Raw genomic sequence first — 18,665 nt, 5'->3', positions numbered from 1 at the left:
CAAAAGCAGAAGGGAGAATGAAGAACTGGCTGAGCCAGGAGACTGGCACTTGGGGCTTAGGAGGGGGTGGGGAGAAGAGGAGGAGATAGATTGGATGACAAGCCCAAGGAGGAAGGAGGCTGTAATAAGATATCATAACAAATATGCACTGGGGGCCAAATAAAGGCTCCATGGACAATCTTAATTCTGACATTTTCTTGCTTTTCAAGGCTTGACTTTCCAACATAAACTTTGTTTTAATATAGACTGTGTGCAAACACTGCCTGTTCCCTTTTTCCTGATTTTTAAAAATGGTGAGCTCTTTTGGTGTCTCATTGTAGATACCCAAGTCTGAAAACAGTTTTGCTGACTGCCCAGTGCTAAGTGTCCCCTTTTGTCTTATGACTAGTGCTGCCGACTGGTAATTAGCTTGACAGCGTACGGTGGTTTGGAACTTTTCCCTCAAATGTCACTGCAGAATTTGCAGTAAACCAAATAGCTGGCCCCCCACCCTCCCATCCCGAACTCCACTCAGTCTCCCCAGTTTGGCCTCTTACCTGAACACAACTCTGGTCCAGTCAGATCCACATTTGAATCCCTGGGCACTGAAACAAGTTGGAATTAGGTAGTTGTTACATTCTTCTAATATGAATCTTGGGAAAGCCAGCTCCTTCTCAAGGACTAAATGAAGATTATTGCATTGACTGGGATAAATTCTACATTCTGTTTAACACAAAGCATCTCTCTCTTTCCAACTTAATTTGTAGGACTTTTCTCGCCAGGGAGGGGGACAAGCTGTCTCCTTCAAAGAAGTGGAGGCAAAATCTTGACAAAATTAGGGTGATCAGACAGCAAGTGTGAAAAATCGGGACGGGGGTGGAGGGTAATAGGAGCCTATACAAGAAAACGACCCAAAAATCAGGACAGTCTATAAAATTGGGACATCTGGTCACCCTAGACATAATAGATCTTTGTTGTCAAACCATGGATAATGTGCAAACTACATCATCAGCGACATGGCTCCAAAGGCTTCCACCTTCCCATTGAAGGACTAATAGGAAGGTTTCATTCACAAAAGACAACGGTAACACCAAAGTTACAATTATGCCACAGAATCCAGTCACCTGTCACATACCTTACTGGGATCACACTCACCTGAAAGTCTGTTTGACAGCATTGACTCGCAAATCAATGATCTTCAGCAGATCATCTCGGGAACAGGTCAAGAGCTCTGTTCTCTCTGGGTTCAGGTCTAAAGCAGTGATCCTCCCAAACAGTTCCAGCTCCTGCACTATGCTCTCAGTCCTGAAGACAGAAAACAGCATGAGTAACTGTATCAAGGATCCTTACTCTTGGAGGAATACTGTGCCACTGTATGTAACCAGAATTCCCATCCCCTGCAGATTTCTTTGCTTCCCCGCAGAAAAATGACTGACAGGAAAGCAAAAGGAAACTGCAAGAGGGGTCAAGTGCTCCTCCTCAGCAGCAGAGGCACATCATTTTGGGTGCCCAGAGCTGGGTGCTCTCTCACTTCCGTGCAGCCTGTGCTCCCCACTGCCATGCTGGAGCCTTCATATTTATTTACTGACAAATAAAATATGCATATTTTTTATTTTTTAAGCATAGAATTCCCTTAGGAGTAGATCCTGTCACATGAGCATCAAAATCTGTATCCCTAGACTTGCCCTGGTGCATGGGGATAGGAGAACAGGTCTCCACTATTTGTTCCACTTCCACGTTTTTCTTATTTCCCAACTAAAGTGTCACATTGTGGATATTTTGTCCCTAACCAAGGACTGTTCAGAACTTCCTTCAGAACCAGCTAGGGATACCTAAAACTAGCTAGAAAGATAGAGAAAGAGAGAGAACAATGCAAGATATTTCCTTACTCAGGGATTAATCTGCTGTCAATATATAACACAACATGCTACTAATAGCTCAGAGACCAAAACAGCAGTTCTATCGTGCAAAAAGGTTCTTTATCCTTGATGACTCTCTCATATTCCTGTAATAAATACTCCAAGCAATAGAGAACTCAAAGAATGGGAAGGTCACAATTCACAGATTCATTATATGTTCTTTAGCATTAAATAATTGCTAGAGAATCTAATCCCTGTGTCAGGGTACAGTTTTACCTGATGTCCCAGAAGCGAATCTTCTTGTCAAAATGTCCACTCATCACACACTGCTCTGTGCACACTATATCATTGCAGCTTGATCCTGCAAATACTGTTTTTATACCTTGAAAAGAAAAGAAAAAAAAGGGAGGCGGGGTAAGTCACTAACAACACAGTCCCCTTCACATGGTGCTGTACAAGCTGATAGCAGTATTTAAAAGTCACTGAACAGCAAACATCTAAATTCTGTAGCTGCATTGAAACTACTGCCCTGGGAGGAGTTTGGGGTCATGCGGGGTGGGAACAGGTGAGCCTTGTCTTAGAAGAAACCGATCCAAAATCCTCGACAGCACATTATTCCTCTGAACCACTTGACTACCATGCCCAACATCCCTACAACTGTACAAGGACAGTTGTTCTACCACCACTTCATAATTAGTCAAACATGTCACGGATGAATAGGATATGCTCCTCTTTATACATAAACAAGGGTGTAGGACACTGGGGGAGAAAGGCTGTCTCTATGCAAAGTTGTAGTATAGAAACCAGGAGCATATTTTAAGACAAATATTTCCGCATGAAAAACTGAAGCCTGCCATTTGCTTCACTTGGAGGCAGGAAACTGTGGGTAGGGTTTTCAAGAGGGGGCTTAAGACCAGCCTAGGGTTGTAAGGTCTGACCTGCCTACAAGTTTTTACAGAAGAATAAAAAACCCACTCTACAGTTTGATGGGCAAGAGGGTCTATAGAGTGCAGTTGCTCACTCAATCAGCAATGCTTTTCACTGTAGCATATGGACTTTTCCTAGGTTTCCCATCCAGGTATCAGCCAGGCCTGACACTGCTCAGCTTGCAATATTGAAGATTAGAATATCATCAAAAAGCAGTATGGCTGCAATTTTCTGCTTTTTGGACAACCACTAAAGAGAATAAGAGGTGTGTGAAAGACAAGAGTGTTGGTGCTTGGGTGGAAATGGTTTCCTTACAAACTTTGCTGCGCAGGTCCCAGAGCTTGAGGGTCCGGTCATGACTCCCCGACACGATGCGTGCATTATCCAGCAAGAACTTGGCTGACAGAACCTTCCCACTGTGGCCTGTCAGTGTGTGCTGGGGAGAGAAGATTTACATGGTGTAATGAGCAGTTTCAGCTACAATTGCTTCCTGTCCTCATGGCTCTGATCTTGCCATTCAGCAGCTTAATGGGGACAAAGTCTTTGATTCAACTCCTCCCACCTTAGTCTAATGTGTGACTAGAGACATGGATCACAAAAAAAAAAAAGCCCATCTTTCCATTCTGGTTAAACAGAAAGTAGCTTTGATTCCCAGTCTGCTTCTCCGTGAGTCAGCAAGTGCAGAGAGAGCTGCAGAGGCAGCATACTCAGTCTCTGAGTAGGAGATACTCTCTCCCTCATTTGCAAATCCTTTGGCTAGTTAAGGAGTAGTTGTTTAGAAATCTATGACTCTTTGCTACCACCCCTAGTAACCTCAGCTGGAAAGATGGTAACTACAAAGGTCTTAAAGGAGAGACCAGGGTATAGACTAAAGCAGAGTAAGAGTTGAAATGATGGTGTCAAGTACAGCAAAAAGGGATCTAGTGTTAACTCTGAAGTCTCAGCTTGAAAGCCTGAGATCTCCAGAGATTCCAGAGTTGCTCCCATCATCAGATTTCCATGACTGTTTCTGTCTGATGCCAACCACAGTCAGAGCCCCTTGGAACATGAAGTACAATCATCACAAACTATTAGATACTTATTTGCCAATCACAGAACTAATGTAGCATGAGGGAACAGGCTGCTGGAAACAGGGAAAGTGATTAGAGAGCAATCCCCAAAAATCAAACCTTCTACTGTTAGTCACTGAACTTCTAACTTGCACACTGCTACATGGCCTACAGAACCACTAGAAGACTTAAAAATGGAAATGAAACGTGAGCAGAGTCTGAGGAACTGAAAAATTATTGAACAGCACTAAAACCCAAAGGTCATGGATTGTCTCAATGGTTGCAACATGACAGTTAATCTCTGGATACCACAATTTTATGGATAGAGAAGATCTTTATAACTCTGGAGAATATTCTATTACCACCTGTCCTGCACTGCCACTAACAAGTGAATAGTTGTTTATAAATAGGTAGTTTGATGCAGAATTTAATATTAAATCAACTCAACTTCTCTCAATGCACATGCAAGGAATGCTAAATCCATGCACCAAACCCATTCAGACAACAAATTCAATGTACTGTATTAGCTCAGTGAGCAGTGATGGTACAGACCCAAAGCCAGAAATCATTAGGCACACTGGAAAATTGCAGAAAGATCTTCTGAAGACTGAGTGGAGTTTTGCATGGGGACTTTTCACACAAAGTTAATGATGATTAAGGTTAAGATTCTGTCACTAGTATTTTTAGTAAAAGTCAGTACAGGTCATGGGCAATAAACAAAAATTCACAGAAGCCAATAACCTGTCCCTGACTTTTACTAAAAATATTCGGGGGGGGGGGGAGAAGAGGAGGAGGAACACAACAAACAGAGCGCTGTCAGGGCTTGCAGCTGCTCCAACCCCTGCCGCTCCAGTCCCACAGGGGCTGACCCAAGCCCAGACACTGTGCCGGTCACTGGCCAGCTCCGCCAGCAGCCCAGGGACTGACAGCTGCGCCAGGCCTGGAGCAGAAATAGTCACGGAGTTCCCAGAAAGTCACAAAATCCATGACCTCCATGACAGAATCATCTCCTTAATGATGATCTATTAAACTGTTATATACCTTTGTTTCTAACTGATGGTAGGATTTTGGCGCCAATCTAAAGCTGCAGAAGATTGACACATTCTGGAAGGTTTCCCATACAAGATCTAACATTCTGGAGATAAAGATCAGTCCAGTTAGTTTAACTTCTGTTCTGTGCCAGGGAAGATAATCATCTGCAAACACTTGGAAGGTGGTAAGGTGATAGGGAATAGCCAGCATGGATTTGTAAAGAACAAATCATGTCAAACCAATCTGACAGCTTTCTTTGATAGGATAACGAGTCTTGTGGATAAGGGAGAAGCAGTGGAAGTGGTATACCTAGACTTTAGTAAGGCATTTGATACAGTCTTGCATGATATTCTTATCAATAAACAAGGCAAATACAACTTAGATGGAGCTACTATAAGGTGGGTGCATAACTGGCTGGATAACCATACTCAAAGAGAGGTTATTAATGGTTCCCAATCCTGCTGGAAAGGTATAACAACTGGGGTTCCGCAGAGGTCTGTTTTGGGACCGGCTCTGTTCAATATCTTTATCAACGACTTAAGATATTGGCATAGAAAGTATGCTTATTAAGTTTGCAGATGATATCAAACTGGGAGGGACTGCAACTGCACTGATTGGTCTGAGGTAAAGAGGATGAAGTTTAATAAAGACAAATGCAAAGCGCTTCACTTAGGAAGGAACAATCAATTTCACACATATAGAATGGAAAGAGACTGTCTAGGAAGGAGTACGGCAGAAAGGAATCTAGGGTTTATAGTGGACCACAAGCTAAATATAAGTCATCAGTGTGATGCTGTTGCAAAAAAAGCAAACATGATTCTGGGATGCATTAACAGGTGTGTTGTGAGCATGACACAAGAAGTCACTCTTCCACTCTACTCTGCGCTGGTTAGGCCTCAACTGGAGTATTGTGTCCAGTTCTGGGTACTGCATTTGAAGAAAGATGTGGAGAAACTGGAGAGGGTCCAGAGAAGAGCAACAAGAATGATTAAAAGTCTAGAGAACATGACCTATGAAGGAAGGCTGAAAGAATTGGGTTTGTTTAGTTTGGAAAAGAGAAGACTGAGAGGGGACATGATAGCAGTTTTCAGGTATCTAAAATGGTGTCATAAGGAAGAGGGGGAAAACTTGTTCACCTTAGCCTCTAAGGATAGAACAAGAAGCAATGGGCTTAAACTGCAGCAAGGGAGGTTTAGGTTGGACATTAGGAAAAAGTTCCTAACTGTCAGGGTGGTTAAACACTGGAATAAACTGCCAAGGAAGGTTGTGGAATCTCCATCTCTGGAGATATTTAAGAGTAGTTTAGATAAATGTCTATCAGGGATGGTCTAGACAGTATTTGGTCCAGCCATGAGGGCACGGGACTGGACTCAATGACCTCTCGAGGTCCCTTCCAGCCCTACAATCTATAAATCTATGAATATTAAAAGCAATCAAGTTAGTTGTATTATAGGTGTACTTTAGAATTATATGTGAAATGCTGAAGATCTACAGAGCTAAAAAATCATTCATGCAACAGATTAAATAAAGCAACATAGGGCAAAGAGAGAGATTCAAGTTCACTTCTAATGCCTGAAGAGCGTGGGAGGCTAACCAGTGCAGAAATGACTGTAGAGCTTCTGTGGCAGAAAGGGAACAGGCCTGACCATTCCAAAATGCTTCATGCCAGATTGTGCACGCAACAGCTTGTAAGAGCAACTGAACATATCTTGGGTTAGAGTCAGCATGCCAAATAATGCTTGGTGAAATATTCCTAAAATAAAAATTTAGGAACAAGGATCATGTCCAGGAGCAGGAATAAGTGAAGCCTCTTAGAGTTTGGCTACATTTGCAGCTGTACATTTGCAACTGTGTTGGGAGTGGTGCATTACGGGCAGCTATCCCAGCGTTCAAGTGGCTGCAACGTGCTTTTCAAAAGAGGGGGGTGGGGTGGCGTGTGACAGGGAGCGTGGGGGAGAGAGAGCGAGTGGATTTTTGGAGCCGACACTGTGTCAGCTCCCTGCCTTGCAAATTCCGACCACTTCCCCCACCCCTCTCTCATTCACTCTTAAATGCAAATAGGCTTCAGACAAATAAACAGCTCCTCCAACGGACTCCCTCCCACCCCTGCCCTGCTGTTTCTCTCCTCCAGCAAACACTAGCTGTGGACATTCCCTGCCTGCCTCTGCTGGAGCAAACAATTGCTGTGTTTGTTTTTTAGATAAGCAGCTCCCGTAGCCCCAGAGGTCAGTTACAGTGTAGTAAAATTAATCACTGTTTACACTGGTACTCCAGCCCTGCAGCACTAGCGCTGTTCTCTTTATTCCTCTCGTCCATGTGGAGTACAACCAGCGCTGTAGCCAGGGAGATACAGCGCTGTATGTGCCTTGCCAGTGTGGACGGGGAGTAAGTTACAGTGCTGTAAAGACAACACCAGCGCTGTAACTCTCAAGTGTAGCCAAGCCTTCAGAAAGTTTCCTCTGCTACAGGAAGAGACCTCTTTTCAGCCTAGGTAGATCACAGACATGTCCTTCCTTGGGTAAGGGCCAAAGAGTCCACTCTGAAGAGGTGGAGGAAGAACATGAGCAAGAGATTAGTATTTTGTTAAGTATCCTGATTAGAGACTAGTGCTTCAGGGCTTGTCTACTTCAATAATTGAGCCAGGGACCCAGACTGGCCCCTACTCAGTTAAAATGCATCTATTCTAGGAAACAGAACTGTGTTTTAACTAAAACTCTGAACCATGCTACAGCCTTTGGGTCCTTAAGACTGCTGTTTCTTAACATTTAAATGGTTCTAAAGTTAATACTTCCTATGTGCAGAGGAAGGAAGGAAAGTTCGTATATTTGGTTGCTATTTATCTGGAGAGGTTTCTGTGAGGCTATGTGCAGACGCCAGGGTTGTACATCAGGTTATGTTGTAAAGGCTCTTTTCAATTAAACAGGGATAAAGATTCAATTAATGTTCTGCGAGGAGAGGGAAAAAAACAAACAAAAATCTAGCAAGATCCTAAAACAGTGGAATCTGCAATTTTCCAGTGTCCTTCATAAGAATATAAATGGGAATACTGGGCAGAAACAGCCTATACATTGCTTGCCTTCTGCAGGAGACTCACCCGTAATCGATAGTCATCTACGGTCCAGATTCTGCTGGCGAAGTCATTTGAGGCTGCTAAGAGATAAGAGCCCTGTGAAAACAGGAGGGATTTAAGGCAATTTCCCACAGTGACTGAGAGAAGTAAACTACTATATCCAGCAAATATTTCAAGAAAGTCTCAATACTATGGGATAGTCATTAGAACTGACAATCCACAGGGTTCACTTTACTGCCATACTGCTAAGAAAACAACTGGGGGAGGGAGGCAGCAATTAAGTTTGGATGAGGAAGAAAATTTTCAAGATATTTTTAACAAAGATGTAATTTTTTCATGAGCCATGTCCAGATTCCCAAAACAATTGGCTATGAAAGGAATAATGGCCACAGTGCTGGAAGGGAGGGACATTCTTTCCAAACAATTTCTACTCATAACCTCCTTGCTGCTGCAAGGATAGTGGGATTTTCTACTAGTTTGCCTTCACCCCACCCAGTCTCTATTTTTTCCCTCTCCTTCCACAAAAATATCTCCAGCATCTGCCTCTGCTATTAGGCCTAGCTGACCCAAACTGCAGAGTTGGATTGGCCTGATTCTTGTCAATTTCACTCCCAACTACAGGGTTCTCAACAGAGGTAGTAAAAACCAATTAAGTTAGGGTCAGGAGATGGACAAATGGATATAGAGTATCCTGAGGGTGGTGGCTCCTTCCTGTCACTCTAGACAGAGATCCTATTTCAAGACACTATGGCAAAGTTATTTCTCAATAAAAATTCCACGAGGACAAGGCTTGTGCCTGTCAGTCTCAGGTGACTCACTGATTCAGAAAAAATATAATGGAACTCAGAATGCATGTGTTCTAACTGACAAGATCTGCTATGTGATCAAGCCACTTAGATCAGAACAAGTTTCTCCAGGCAGGTTAGCAACACCAGCCAATCTTCTAGTGCAGTGGTCCCCAAACTTTCTCAATCACAACTCCACCTTGCTCAGTCCACACCACTACCCCTCAGGAGTCGGGGTGAGGGTTTAGTGGGGCATGACAGGGGAGGGGGACCCACACTCCAGGGATGGGGAAGTGTGAGTGGGGCAAGGGAGGGGGAGCTGTGCCCAGGGCAGGAGGCGAAAGCTGCTGGTACCTCTCTCACAGTATCCACCCAAGTGCTTCTCCAGACTCCCAAAGCAGCAACTGCTGCTGCTCTTCCCACCCTCCAGGGGCAGAGATCGGTTACTGCGGGTAATCAGACTTTCAGCATCTGGGCGGCTGCGACTGGGGGCAGAGCGAGGCTGCATGGCATGAGCTCCCTCCCAGGCCCGCTGCACCCCCCTTGACATTCCTCTGCGCCCCCCTGAGGGATGCCCCACAGTTTGAGGACTCTAGTGAACTGGTGAAGACCAACATAAGATGTTTTTGGAGGTGTATCAGTAATGTGAAAGCACAGAAATGCTAAGCTGTAAAGATGGCTTCAAACTTGGCCTCAGTTCATACACGGTGAAAGAGGTCTCAGCAAGAAAGTTTGAGATCATGTACCCAGATATGCACCTCCAAAACCCCTTATTCCTTTGACTGGTTCTGTTGGATGCAGATCAGAATTGTGCCTGTGATGCTCTAGGGAACATGAACTGAACACATCACCATTTGTCAGCAAACACTCCCCCAGTCACAGCATTGCTGAGGTATGATGGGTGAGAAATTGCTGGGAGTTGAAAGAGTAATGGAAGTGTAATTCTTCAGGCAATCAGACCTTTTACTATTCATCACAGACCTCAGTAAGGCATCTAATCCTCACCACCAAGTTGTAAAAATTTCTCAGTGCATACAACAGGAACAGATACATACAACTCTAGTAGTTTCAAGGAGCTTTAAAGGCAGCAGTGGAAATTCATAGTTTGGGTAAGACCTAGCTCATTTTAAAGCATATAAAATCCAGTTATCTGGGCTATTGGGAATCTTCTGAAAAGTGAAGTGCAGATCAGAGTTTTAGGGCATGTCTATGGGGTGGGGGAAGAGGGGAATGACACTCAGTAAAGTTAATCCAAATTACCTACAGGTGTGAATTTGAAGTGGATAAATTAAACTGCATTAAACCCACGTGGATATTCCTAGGCCTGGTCTACACTGGGAACTTACATTGTTATAGCTATGATTCTAACGGGTGTGAAAATTCAATACTTTGAGACAAAGCTATGATGATCCAACGGTGTAGACATAACAATTCTTCCAATGACTTAGCTACTGCCTCCCAGGGAGGTGGATTAACTACAGCAATGGGAGAACCCCTCCCGCTGCTGTCGTGTCTGTCTATGCTGAGGCGCTGGAACAGTGCTGCTGTCGTGTTTTAAGTGTAGACATACTCCTATTCATAATACAGTGGCCTTAATTTGGTTAAGCTTAATTCACTGAAGTGTCCCTTTGAAACTAGAGTTCAGCCTACGTATAAAAAAGTTTTGTACAGTATTTTAAAATGTTTGTCAGGTATTCCTACACGTATTTTAACTTGTTTCTTTGCGAATGAATTTCAAAGCATATGGGTGAAACTGGTAGCCGAGCACAAGCTACTGCAATTAATTTCTCCCCAAACACAGACTATGGGTATTACACAAATACTCACAGCACTGTCAAATTCGATACTCGTAATCCCTGCGTTACTGCCAGAGAGAGAACTTTTCAGCTCACATCTGTCTGTATGCAGAAAGAAACAAATAAGCAATGGATTGGAGCGGATACAAATTGGGGGAAGGATTTGAACTTCTGTGTTAGCTCCATTTGGCCAATACACTGGGAGAATTACCACAGCAAAACAAAAACGAATTACATAGTGGCACTGGCTTTTGATAAGTTTGCTTGAGCCTGGCTTTACTTCACAGTTCCGAGTAGTATTTCAGCTGATTTAACATAACTGCTTCACACTTATATAGTGTTTGTCTGGAACTGCAGAACAGCATCCTCAACTTAAAAACACCAGCAACTGAGTTAAAAACTTTAGGAGAAAATAAATTTTGCATGAGCCAACTGCATGGGATTCTAAATTTGGTACAAGACACAAAGTATTCTTTTTGGCCTATGTCACTTCACACAATAACTCAGAGCAGAAGCTTACCTCCAAAGACTTCCCAGAGTTTAACTCTCCGATCCATGCCTCCTGTTGCTAGTAATCGGGAAGCAGGACTGAACTGCACTGCGTTCACTTCTCCATCATGTGCATCCTTGGGGGAAGGGGAGCAAAAAAACAATAATCATAGCCACCCCAAATGACATCAGCACCAAACAGTCTGTAGCCCCATACAGAGCTTGCTGAAGAGTAGTTTGCACACAATTGTGATCTAGCCCAAATGCGATCATCTTTCATATGCAGAAGGCCCATACTAAATAAAATTAGCAAAGCCTATATTAAACAAATCAGAATACCACAAAAACTCAGGTGGATTACCCAGGTACTAGGATGAGTATAGGAAATCTCTGGGATTTCTTTAGCCATGCAGCAGCCATCTCTAATAAGTGAGCATTCAAAGCAAGTGACTGGTTCACAAGAGTTTGCTCCAATATTTTCCAGCTATAAAATGAATAATTCAGAGTTGCCTTGCACAGACTCAGACTCAAAAATGGCCTCACTATTCCATAACATACAGAAGAGGTCTCAGCTTGAAAACTTGAGATCACACACACCGCAAATCAAGACACCCCACACCCTAAACTCCTTAATTGGTTCTGTTGGATGATATTCAGGGCCATGCTTCCTTAAACTGTGGATAACAGGCACTGAACTTATCCTAAATTGTCAGCAGCCTCTCCCTCAATCACAGCACTGCTATAGCACGATGGGATAAAGAGAGACTGCTGGGAGCTGAACGGGTAATGGGAGTGCGATTCTTTTGTGCAATCAGACCTTTTACTAGTCATCATTGACCTCAGCAAAACATACATTAACTTAACTATGACCACAAAAGAAGGAACACTGAACGTGTGAAGGATGCTTGCACTTGAGTGAATTTTTGTTTTAGGTGGATATCTAGGCTGAGAGTAAAGTCAATACGGATTAAATGGACCTAGCTGCTTTGCCAATTTATGAGTCATTTTCTAGATTTAAAATATTACCTGGAGCAGTTTAAACAAACAGAGCCATATTATCCCACACAGCATTTGCTACTCAAAGACCAAATTCTCCTCTTCTTAGGCAAGAAGAGTTTGAAGAAACTTGTAGTTCCTGGATATACTTACAAAGACATACACTGCAGTAGTGGGCACTCTCACTTCTTTACTGGAACCTGGATGCACATCTACATTTTCCTGGGGAGCAGGAAATGAGGACAGAGAGCGTCTCCTGTGATGGGACACACAGAAAAATATGTTAAATAAAAGAGTGGATGCAGTTTCTCTCAAAGTGGCAGGCACAGACCTGGATGAGCCCGACTATAACTGTGGGGTGGATGAGAGACTAGGCCAAAATCATTCATTCTTCCCTCTCTCCTTTCTGGACTGCATTTTATCAGATTACATTACATCAGTTCATGCCTGCATTTTCTTACCAAGCTTAACTTTAGTTTGCTCCCACACTATCAACTTCACTGCCAACCTAATGTCTGAGTAGGCATCTTTTCTTGCACTAAGGAGTCAAACAACGTAAACATCACAATGAGTTTAGAGGGACAGACTGCAACCCCACCACTGTGTCTAGTTCAGACTGCATTACTGTGGCTGTGAGAAGATCCCAGCCAATGGAGTACCCCATTTGAAAGCCCAGACTCCAACGCTGTCTTACAGAAAGACCTTCCACCTAATGCAGGACTCCATCCAGAGGGTCTGACTACAGCACAGTCACTGGGGAAGAGACCTCAACTAATGAGATGCTGACTACAGCACTGTCATTAAAAAGAACCAAATCCGCATACTGCTCCACTCAGAAAGACTGCCTGAATTGCTAACTGGAAAGTTTCTAGCCAATGTTATGAACATCTGAAGCCTAAGCAGGGTAGTGAAGCTGGGTTCCACATTACTTCAGTGTCATATTCACATGCTGGACTAAGAGTTGATAATGTTTTCACCTGGCAGCATCAGAAGAGTGATGTCCCAAAAGGGAAGACTCAGACAGACTGGAGGGAAAGGTCAGAGGTCAGCATACGGCAAGATGGAAGAAACAGGAAGTTGAGGAGAACAAAAAGAAAAAAAGCAGAAACTAGAAGAAAGGCTGACATTATGACATCTGCATTCCTTACATCACTGAAATTCTCGTGTACGTTGAAACCAATATATAAAACAAGAAAAGGTGAAGGTGTTCTAACCTACCCAAAAATATTAGTGATAGAGTCCAGAAGGCCTCCAGCTGGCTGTGACAGTCGCTTACTAAAGAGGAGGGGAGGACAGGTTTAAGCCTTATGAACAGATTGTTCAAATGAAGATCAATAAATACAGTTCACAACACCAGGTATCTGGGAAAAGATGCTTTCCCTTTCAGCCCAAGCTCAGAAGGGAAGACCCCACGGGAGCAGGAGCAGCAGCACATGCAGGTCACCATTAAAAACAGCTTGGAATATATAATTGGGGGTGAGGTTAAGGACCTTATAAAAAACCTTTGAGAAAGGACTTTCTTCATTGGACTTAAGCAATCTGAAGCTCTGTTTAGACTTGTCAATCGCTCATTGACCCCTACTCTTGCAGGCGGGGGCTGTTCATATAACTCTACCCACCCTTGCTGCTGTGTTGTAGTAAGAAATGTGTGTGCTAAGTCTAGGTGGGAAGGGAGTTAAGTAGCTTTTCAACAGTTTTCATTAACTGCTACCCCTTCTTAGGTTATGTTGACATTTCAAAAGGCACCTTAAAAAGGTACAGGAATATCAGTCTACATACCTGGATGTCCGGCTGACAGCTCGCACTGGAGAAGTCTCTTCAGCTGGGTCAGAAGTTTCATCCACAAGCACTTCAATATCATCATCCCTGGAGAAGTATGGGAACATGCCTCCTTTTGAATCAGTCAAAATAAGGCCCATTGTAATCAACTCCCTTTGCCAAACCCCAGAGGCAGCAACTCTATTCAGCAATAAAGTGAACAAATATTCTCCCCATACACACCCTCTCCAGTTCCCATATTGGTTTAAAGTTAATCTGCATATTACCTACTTGGTAACTTACAGAGGTATGAGCATTTCATACTTAAGGTAGTAAGTGAGCAAGCAAAGCAGAATCTAGGCATAAATCCATTCCAGCACAGAAGTAATTGATACTATTTTTCCAATCTGTACAATCTCTGCTCTCATATGAAACCCTATTTTACTGTTGCATGTAGTCCCAATTTTTTCCAAAATGTGTCTCCAGTGGTCCTCACTCCCAAATCAAGAGAACTATTCCAACTACCAAAGGCACTGCATCACAGAAATTGTATTCTGTTGAGATATGAGTTCAAATTCACTGAATGAACCTTAGGACTTTCAAACTTGAGTTGATATTCTTAGTCACAACAGCAGAGTTCCTCATTCTATAAACATACAAATAAGGAAATTTACTGCATATTTCTGATTTTAAGCTGACTTTTCAAGTTTGTTGTTTTTTTTTAAATGGTGATATCCTATCTCCTGGAACTAGAAGGAACCTTGAAAGGTCATTGAGTCCAGCCCCCTGCCTTCACTAGCAGGATCAAGTACTGATTTTTTGTACCAGATCCCTGGGTGGCCCCTTCCAGGATTGAACTCACAACCTTGGGTTTAGCAGGCCAATGCGCAAACCACTGAGCTATCCCTCCCCCCAATTACTCAAGATAAAAATGTAATTTACCCTAATACTCTATAAAAATTAGGGCTGTCGATTAATCGCAGTTAACTCAAGCGATCAACTCAAAAAAATTAATCGCAATTTAAAAAATTAATCCTGATTAATCGCACGGTTAAACAACAAAATACCAACTGAAATTTATTAAATATTGATGTTTTTCTACATTTTAAAATATATTGATTTCTATTAATAGCACAGAATACAAAGTGTACACTGCTCACTTTACATTATTTTTATTACAAATATTTGCACTGTAAAAATGAAACAAGAAATAGTATTTTTCAATTCACCTCACACAAATACTCTAGTGCAATCTCTTTATCGTGAAAGTGTAATTTACAAATGTAGATTTTTTTTTTTTGTTACATAACTGCACTCAAAAACAAAATAATGTAAAACTTTAGAGTAGGGGTAGGCAACCTGCAGCATGGAAACTAATTTTCAGTGGCACTCACACTGCCCAGGTCTTGGCCACTGGTCTGGGGAGCGAGGGGGAGGGGCTCTGCATTTTAATTTAATTTTAAATGAAGCTTCTTAAACATTTTAAAAACCTTATTCACTTTACATACAACAATAGTTTAGTTATATATTATAGACTTATAGAAAGAGACCTTCTCAAAACGTTAAAATGCATTACTGGCACGCAAAACCTTAAATTAGAGTGATTAAATGAAGACTCATCACACACCATTTCTGAAAGGTTGCCGACCCCTGCCTTAGAGCCTACAAGTCCAGTCAGTCCTACTTCTTGTTCAGTCAATAGCTAAGACAAACAAGTTTGTTTACATTGACGGGAGATACTGCTGCCTGCTTCTTATTTACAATGTCACCTGAAATTGAGAACAGGCATTTGCATGGCACTTTTGTAGCTGGCACTGCAAGGTATTTACGTGCCAGGTATGCTACACATTCATATGACCCTTCATGCTTCGGCCACCATTCCAGAGGGCATGCTTCCATGCTGATGATGCTCATCGAAAAAAAAAAAGTTAATTTGTGACTGAACTCCTTGGGGGAGAATTGTATGTCTCCTGTTCTGTTTTACCCACATTCTGCCATATATTTAATGTTATAGCAGTCTTGGATGCTGACCCCACACATGTTCGTTTTAAGAACACTTTCACTGCAGATTTGACAAAATGTAAAGAAGGTACCAATGTGAGATTTCTAAAAATAGCTACATCACTTGACCAAAGGTTTAACAATCTGAAGTGCTATCCAAAATCTGAAAGGGATGAGACATAGAGCATTTTTTGAGAAGTCTTAAAAGAGCAACACTCAGATGCGGAAACTACAGAACCCGAAACACCAAAAAAGAAAATCAACCTTCTGAGGGTGGTATCTCACTCAGATGATGAAAATGAACATGCGTCAGTCTGCTCTGCTTTGGATCGTTATCGAGCAGAACCTATCATAAGCATGGACACATGCCCTCTGGAATGGTGGTGGAAGCATGAAGGGACATATGAATCTTTAGCGCATCTGACATGTAAATGTCTTGGGACGCCGGCTACAACAGTGGCATCCGAACACCTGTTCTCACTTTCTGGTGACATTGTAAACAAGAAGCAGGCTGCATTATCTCCTGTAAATTGTAACCAAACTTGTTTGTCTGAGTATTGGCTGAAGTCGGACTGAGTGGACATATAGGCTGTACAGTTCTCCATTGCTTTATTTTTGAATGCTGTTATTTTTTGTACATAATTCTACATTTGTAAGTTCAACTTTCATGATAAAGAGATTGCACTGCAATACTTGTATTAGGTGAATTGAAAAATACTATTTCTTTTGTATTTTTACAGTGCAAATATTTGTAATAAAAAATATATAGTGAGCACTGTACACTTTGTATTCTGTATTGCAATTGAAATCAATATATTTGAAAATGTAGAAAACATACAAAATATTTAAGTAAATGGTATTCTATTATTGTTTAATCGCTTGACAGCCCTAATAAAAATACATTCATGCATGGTGATGAGAAGGGACACCTTTCACACCAGACAGGAGAAACAGAACAGATTTATTTCCCAGACCTCAGTTTTGGCACACCTCTACTGCCTGAAATCAGGGTTACTTACTGTTCAACTGGCAGCGGTTCCTTGGCAGCTTCTGCTAGCTCTTTCTGCAACTTGGCTTGTCGCCTCCTGGAGGGGAAAAAACAAAGTTCTTTACATAAGCACAACCTTATAATGATATGTCAACAAAGAAATCTAGTGACATTATATGATGCTAACACACAGGCATCACATGCCAAGGAGGCAAGTATGTAAGCTGCATTTGGAAAGAGCACACTTTGAAGACTGCATATATGGCTGTTAACCAAAAGTTACAAGGAACTGATTCAAGTTAATGCATTGCTTGGTCAAATAGCGACTAAGCTAACGGGATACAGAAAATGAAGAAACTGTTAAGATTAGTTCAAGGGAGTAAAACTAGGAGTAACCATATCTGACACAAGCGTGGTAAAATCAGAAGACATATTCCAGCTGTTTGATCTGTTAGATTAGAATAGTTTCCTGAGGAAATAGTGGAAAAGCCATTACTTTAGTTATTTACAACTAGACAAAGCCTCAGAGAATATACTTTACTTTGCTAGCCCCACTGGATGAACATGAAGTTCCAGAATCTTTTCTGCCTTGAATGTCTAGGTTTTCAGAGTAGACAGAAGACTCTAGGAGACAATGGTCCCTCAAGGGCCGGCATACTCAAACCACACTTATTTTACCAAATATATGGTCAACATCTCACCTCGAGTCCTTCTCATTCTCTGCATTGAGCCGATTAGCTTCCTGAGCCTTCTCTGCCATCCAACGTGTGACCAGCTCTTGGTTGTCTTCAGTAGTTTTCCTCAGTTTCTCTTCTAGGGCAGTGAAGGTGATCTGGAGAGCATCATACTCATCCTTCAGTGTTTGATTGGCTCGCTCAAGTTCTTGCAGCTTGCTGCGCAGTTCCTGGCACTCTGTTTCCAGCTCAGAGATCTTTTGCATGTATTCTGCAATCCTGGAAGAGCAACAGCATAAGTAACACAATGGAAAACACTCTTCGAGGCAGAGACCATCTTTTTGGTCTGTGTTTGTACTGTACCTAGCACAACAGTGTCCTGGTTCATGACTGGGGCTCCTAGGCACTACTGTAATACAAAACAAACACCTGACCAAAAATCTGGGTCTCATGCCCTACATCACAAAGAAGAAATTGCTCCTACTCACTTTGCTTCATTGATCTGCATCTCCCTGTCTTTCTGCTGCATTTGGTTATTCAAATCAATCACTGACTGGGCCAACTAAGGAGAGAAAAGATAATTACAAAAAAATGCAGGGATGCCACCTGTACACCAGCCATTCACTGGCTCCTAGTCAGAATGTGTCAGTTCAACTTTATAAGTAATGTGTGCATCTTTCAGAACGTCCTCTTCTTCAAAGATAGCAAACAGTTCTGGACACAGTACTAGCAGACAGTATCAGACTGGAAAGTCTACTACTTACGAGTAGTTGTCATCACTGTTACTATCCCTTAGTATCTCAGCTCTGTCAGACAGAAAGGCTCCTTTGGACACAGCCACATCAAACATTGAGGGTGAATATGAGGAACAAATCTTCACTTTTTTCAAATATCACAAAAAGCACAGAAATAAAGTAGCATCAGAGGGGTAACCCTGTTAGTCTGGATCTGTAAAAGCAGCAAAGAGTCCTGTGGCACCTTATAGACTAAAATACGTATTGGAGCATGAGCTTTCATGGATGAATACCCACTTCGTCAGATGCAACATTCACCCACGAAAGCTCATGCTCCAATACGTCTGTTAGTCTATAAGGTGTCATAGGACTCTTTGCTGAAATAAAGTAGCAACCAGAAGATTCACTTATGCAGGAAAAGCAAATCCTTTGAACTATAACAATGAATATTACAAGTCAATCACATGAACAGGTTGAACATTCTGCAACTGAGAAGTGTCAAGGGGTAACAAACCTATCAGAAGTTTA

General features: G+C 42.2%; 1 protein-coding gene and 3 non-coding genes across 6 annotated transcripts in view; all 4 read right to left on the bottom strand.

Annotated features, from left to right (window-relative positions):
- ATG16L1 (autophagy related 16 like 1) overlaps positions 1 to 18,665 on the bottom strand; it is a 28,445-nt gene that overhangs the window by 3,444 nt on the left and 6,336 nt on the right. Inside the window, exons 5-18 of one of the 3 annotated variants that reach the window (XM_050965265.1) lie at positions 17,892 to 17,965; positions 17,431 to 17,682; positions 16,761 to 16,826; positions 13,762 to 13,848; positions 13,201 to 13,257; positions 12,960 to 13,007; positions 12,136 to 12,238; positions 11,018 to 11,123; positions 10,529 to 10,599; positions 7,941 to 8,012; positions 3,081 to 3,201; positions 2,115 to 2,220; positions 1,135 to 1,284; positions 537 to 584 (exon numbers count right to left, since the gene is read on the bottom strand). In XM_050965265.1, the coding sequence (XP_050821222.1) occupies positions 537 to 584; positions 1,135 to 1,284; positions 2,115 to 2,220; positions 3,081 to 3,201; positions 7,941 to 8,012; positions 10,529 to 10,599; positions 11,018 to 11,123; positions 12,136 to 12,238; positions 12,960 to 13,007; positions 13,201 to 13,257; positions 13,762 to 13,848; positions 16,761 to 16,826; positions 17,431 to 17,682; positions 17,892 to 17,965 (1,361 nt within the window). The remainder of the gene's footprint in view (positions 1 to 536; positions 585 to 1,134; positions 1,285 to 2,114; positions 2,221 to 3,080; positions 3,202 to 7,940; positions 8,013 to 10,528; positions 10,600 to 11,017; positions 11,124 to 12,135; positions 12,239 to 12,959; positions 13,008 to 13,200; positions 13,258 to 13,761; positions 13,849 to 16,760; positions 16,827 to 17,430; positions 17,683 to 17,891; positions 17,966 to 18,665) is intronic. The other 2 variants (XM_050965266.1, XM_050965267.1) reach the window with 2 other exon arrangements.
- Positions 3,703 to 3,956, bottom strand: LOC127057384 (small Cajal body-specific RNA 6). Its single transcript, XR_007776107.1, has one exon. It is a non-coding gene; the product is annotated as a small Cajal body-specific RNA 6 (non-coding RNA).
- On the bottom strand, positions 9,417 to 9,683 carry LOC127057382 (small Cajal body-specific RNA 6). The gene has a single exon (XR_007776105.1). It is a non-coding gene; the product is annotated as a small Cajal body-specific RNA 6 (non-coding RNA).
- Positions 11,551 to 11,825, bottom strand: LOC127057383 (small Cajal body-specific RNA 6). The gene has a single exon (XR_007776106.1). It is a non-coding gene; the product is annotated as a small Cajal body-specific RNA 6 (non-coding RNA).

This window comes from Gopherus flavomarginatus, chromosome 8 (genome assembly GCF_025201925.1).
Source record: "Gopherus flavomarginatus isolate rGopFla2 chromosome 8, rGopFla2.mat.asm, whole genome shotgun sequence".
Classification (NCBI taxonomy): Eukaryota; Metazoa; Chordata; order Testudines; family Testudinidae; genus Gopherus; species Gopherus flavomarginatus.
Note: the sequence above shows the minus strand (reverse complement) of the source record. Positions and strands in the feature narration are given on the sequence as shown.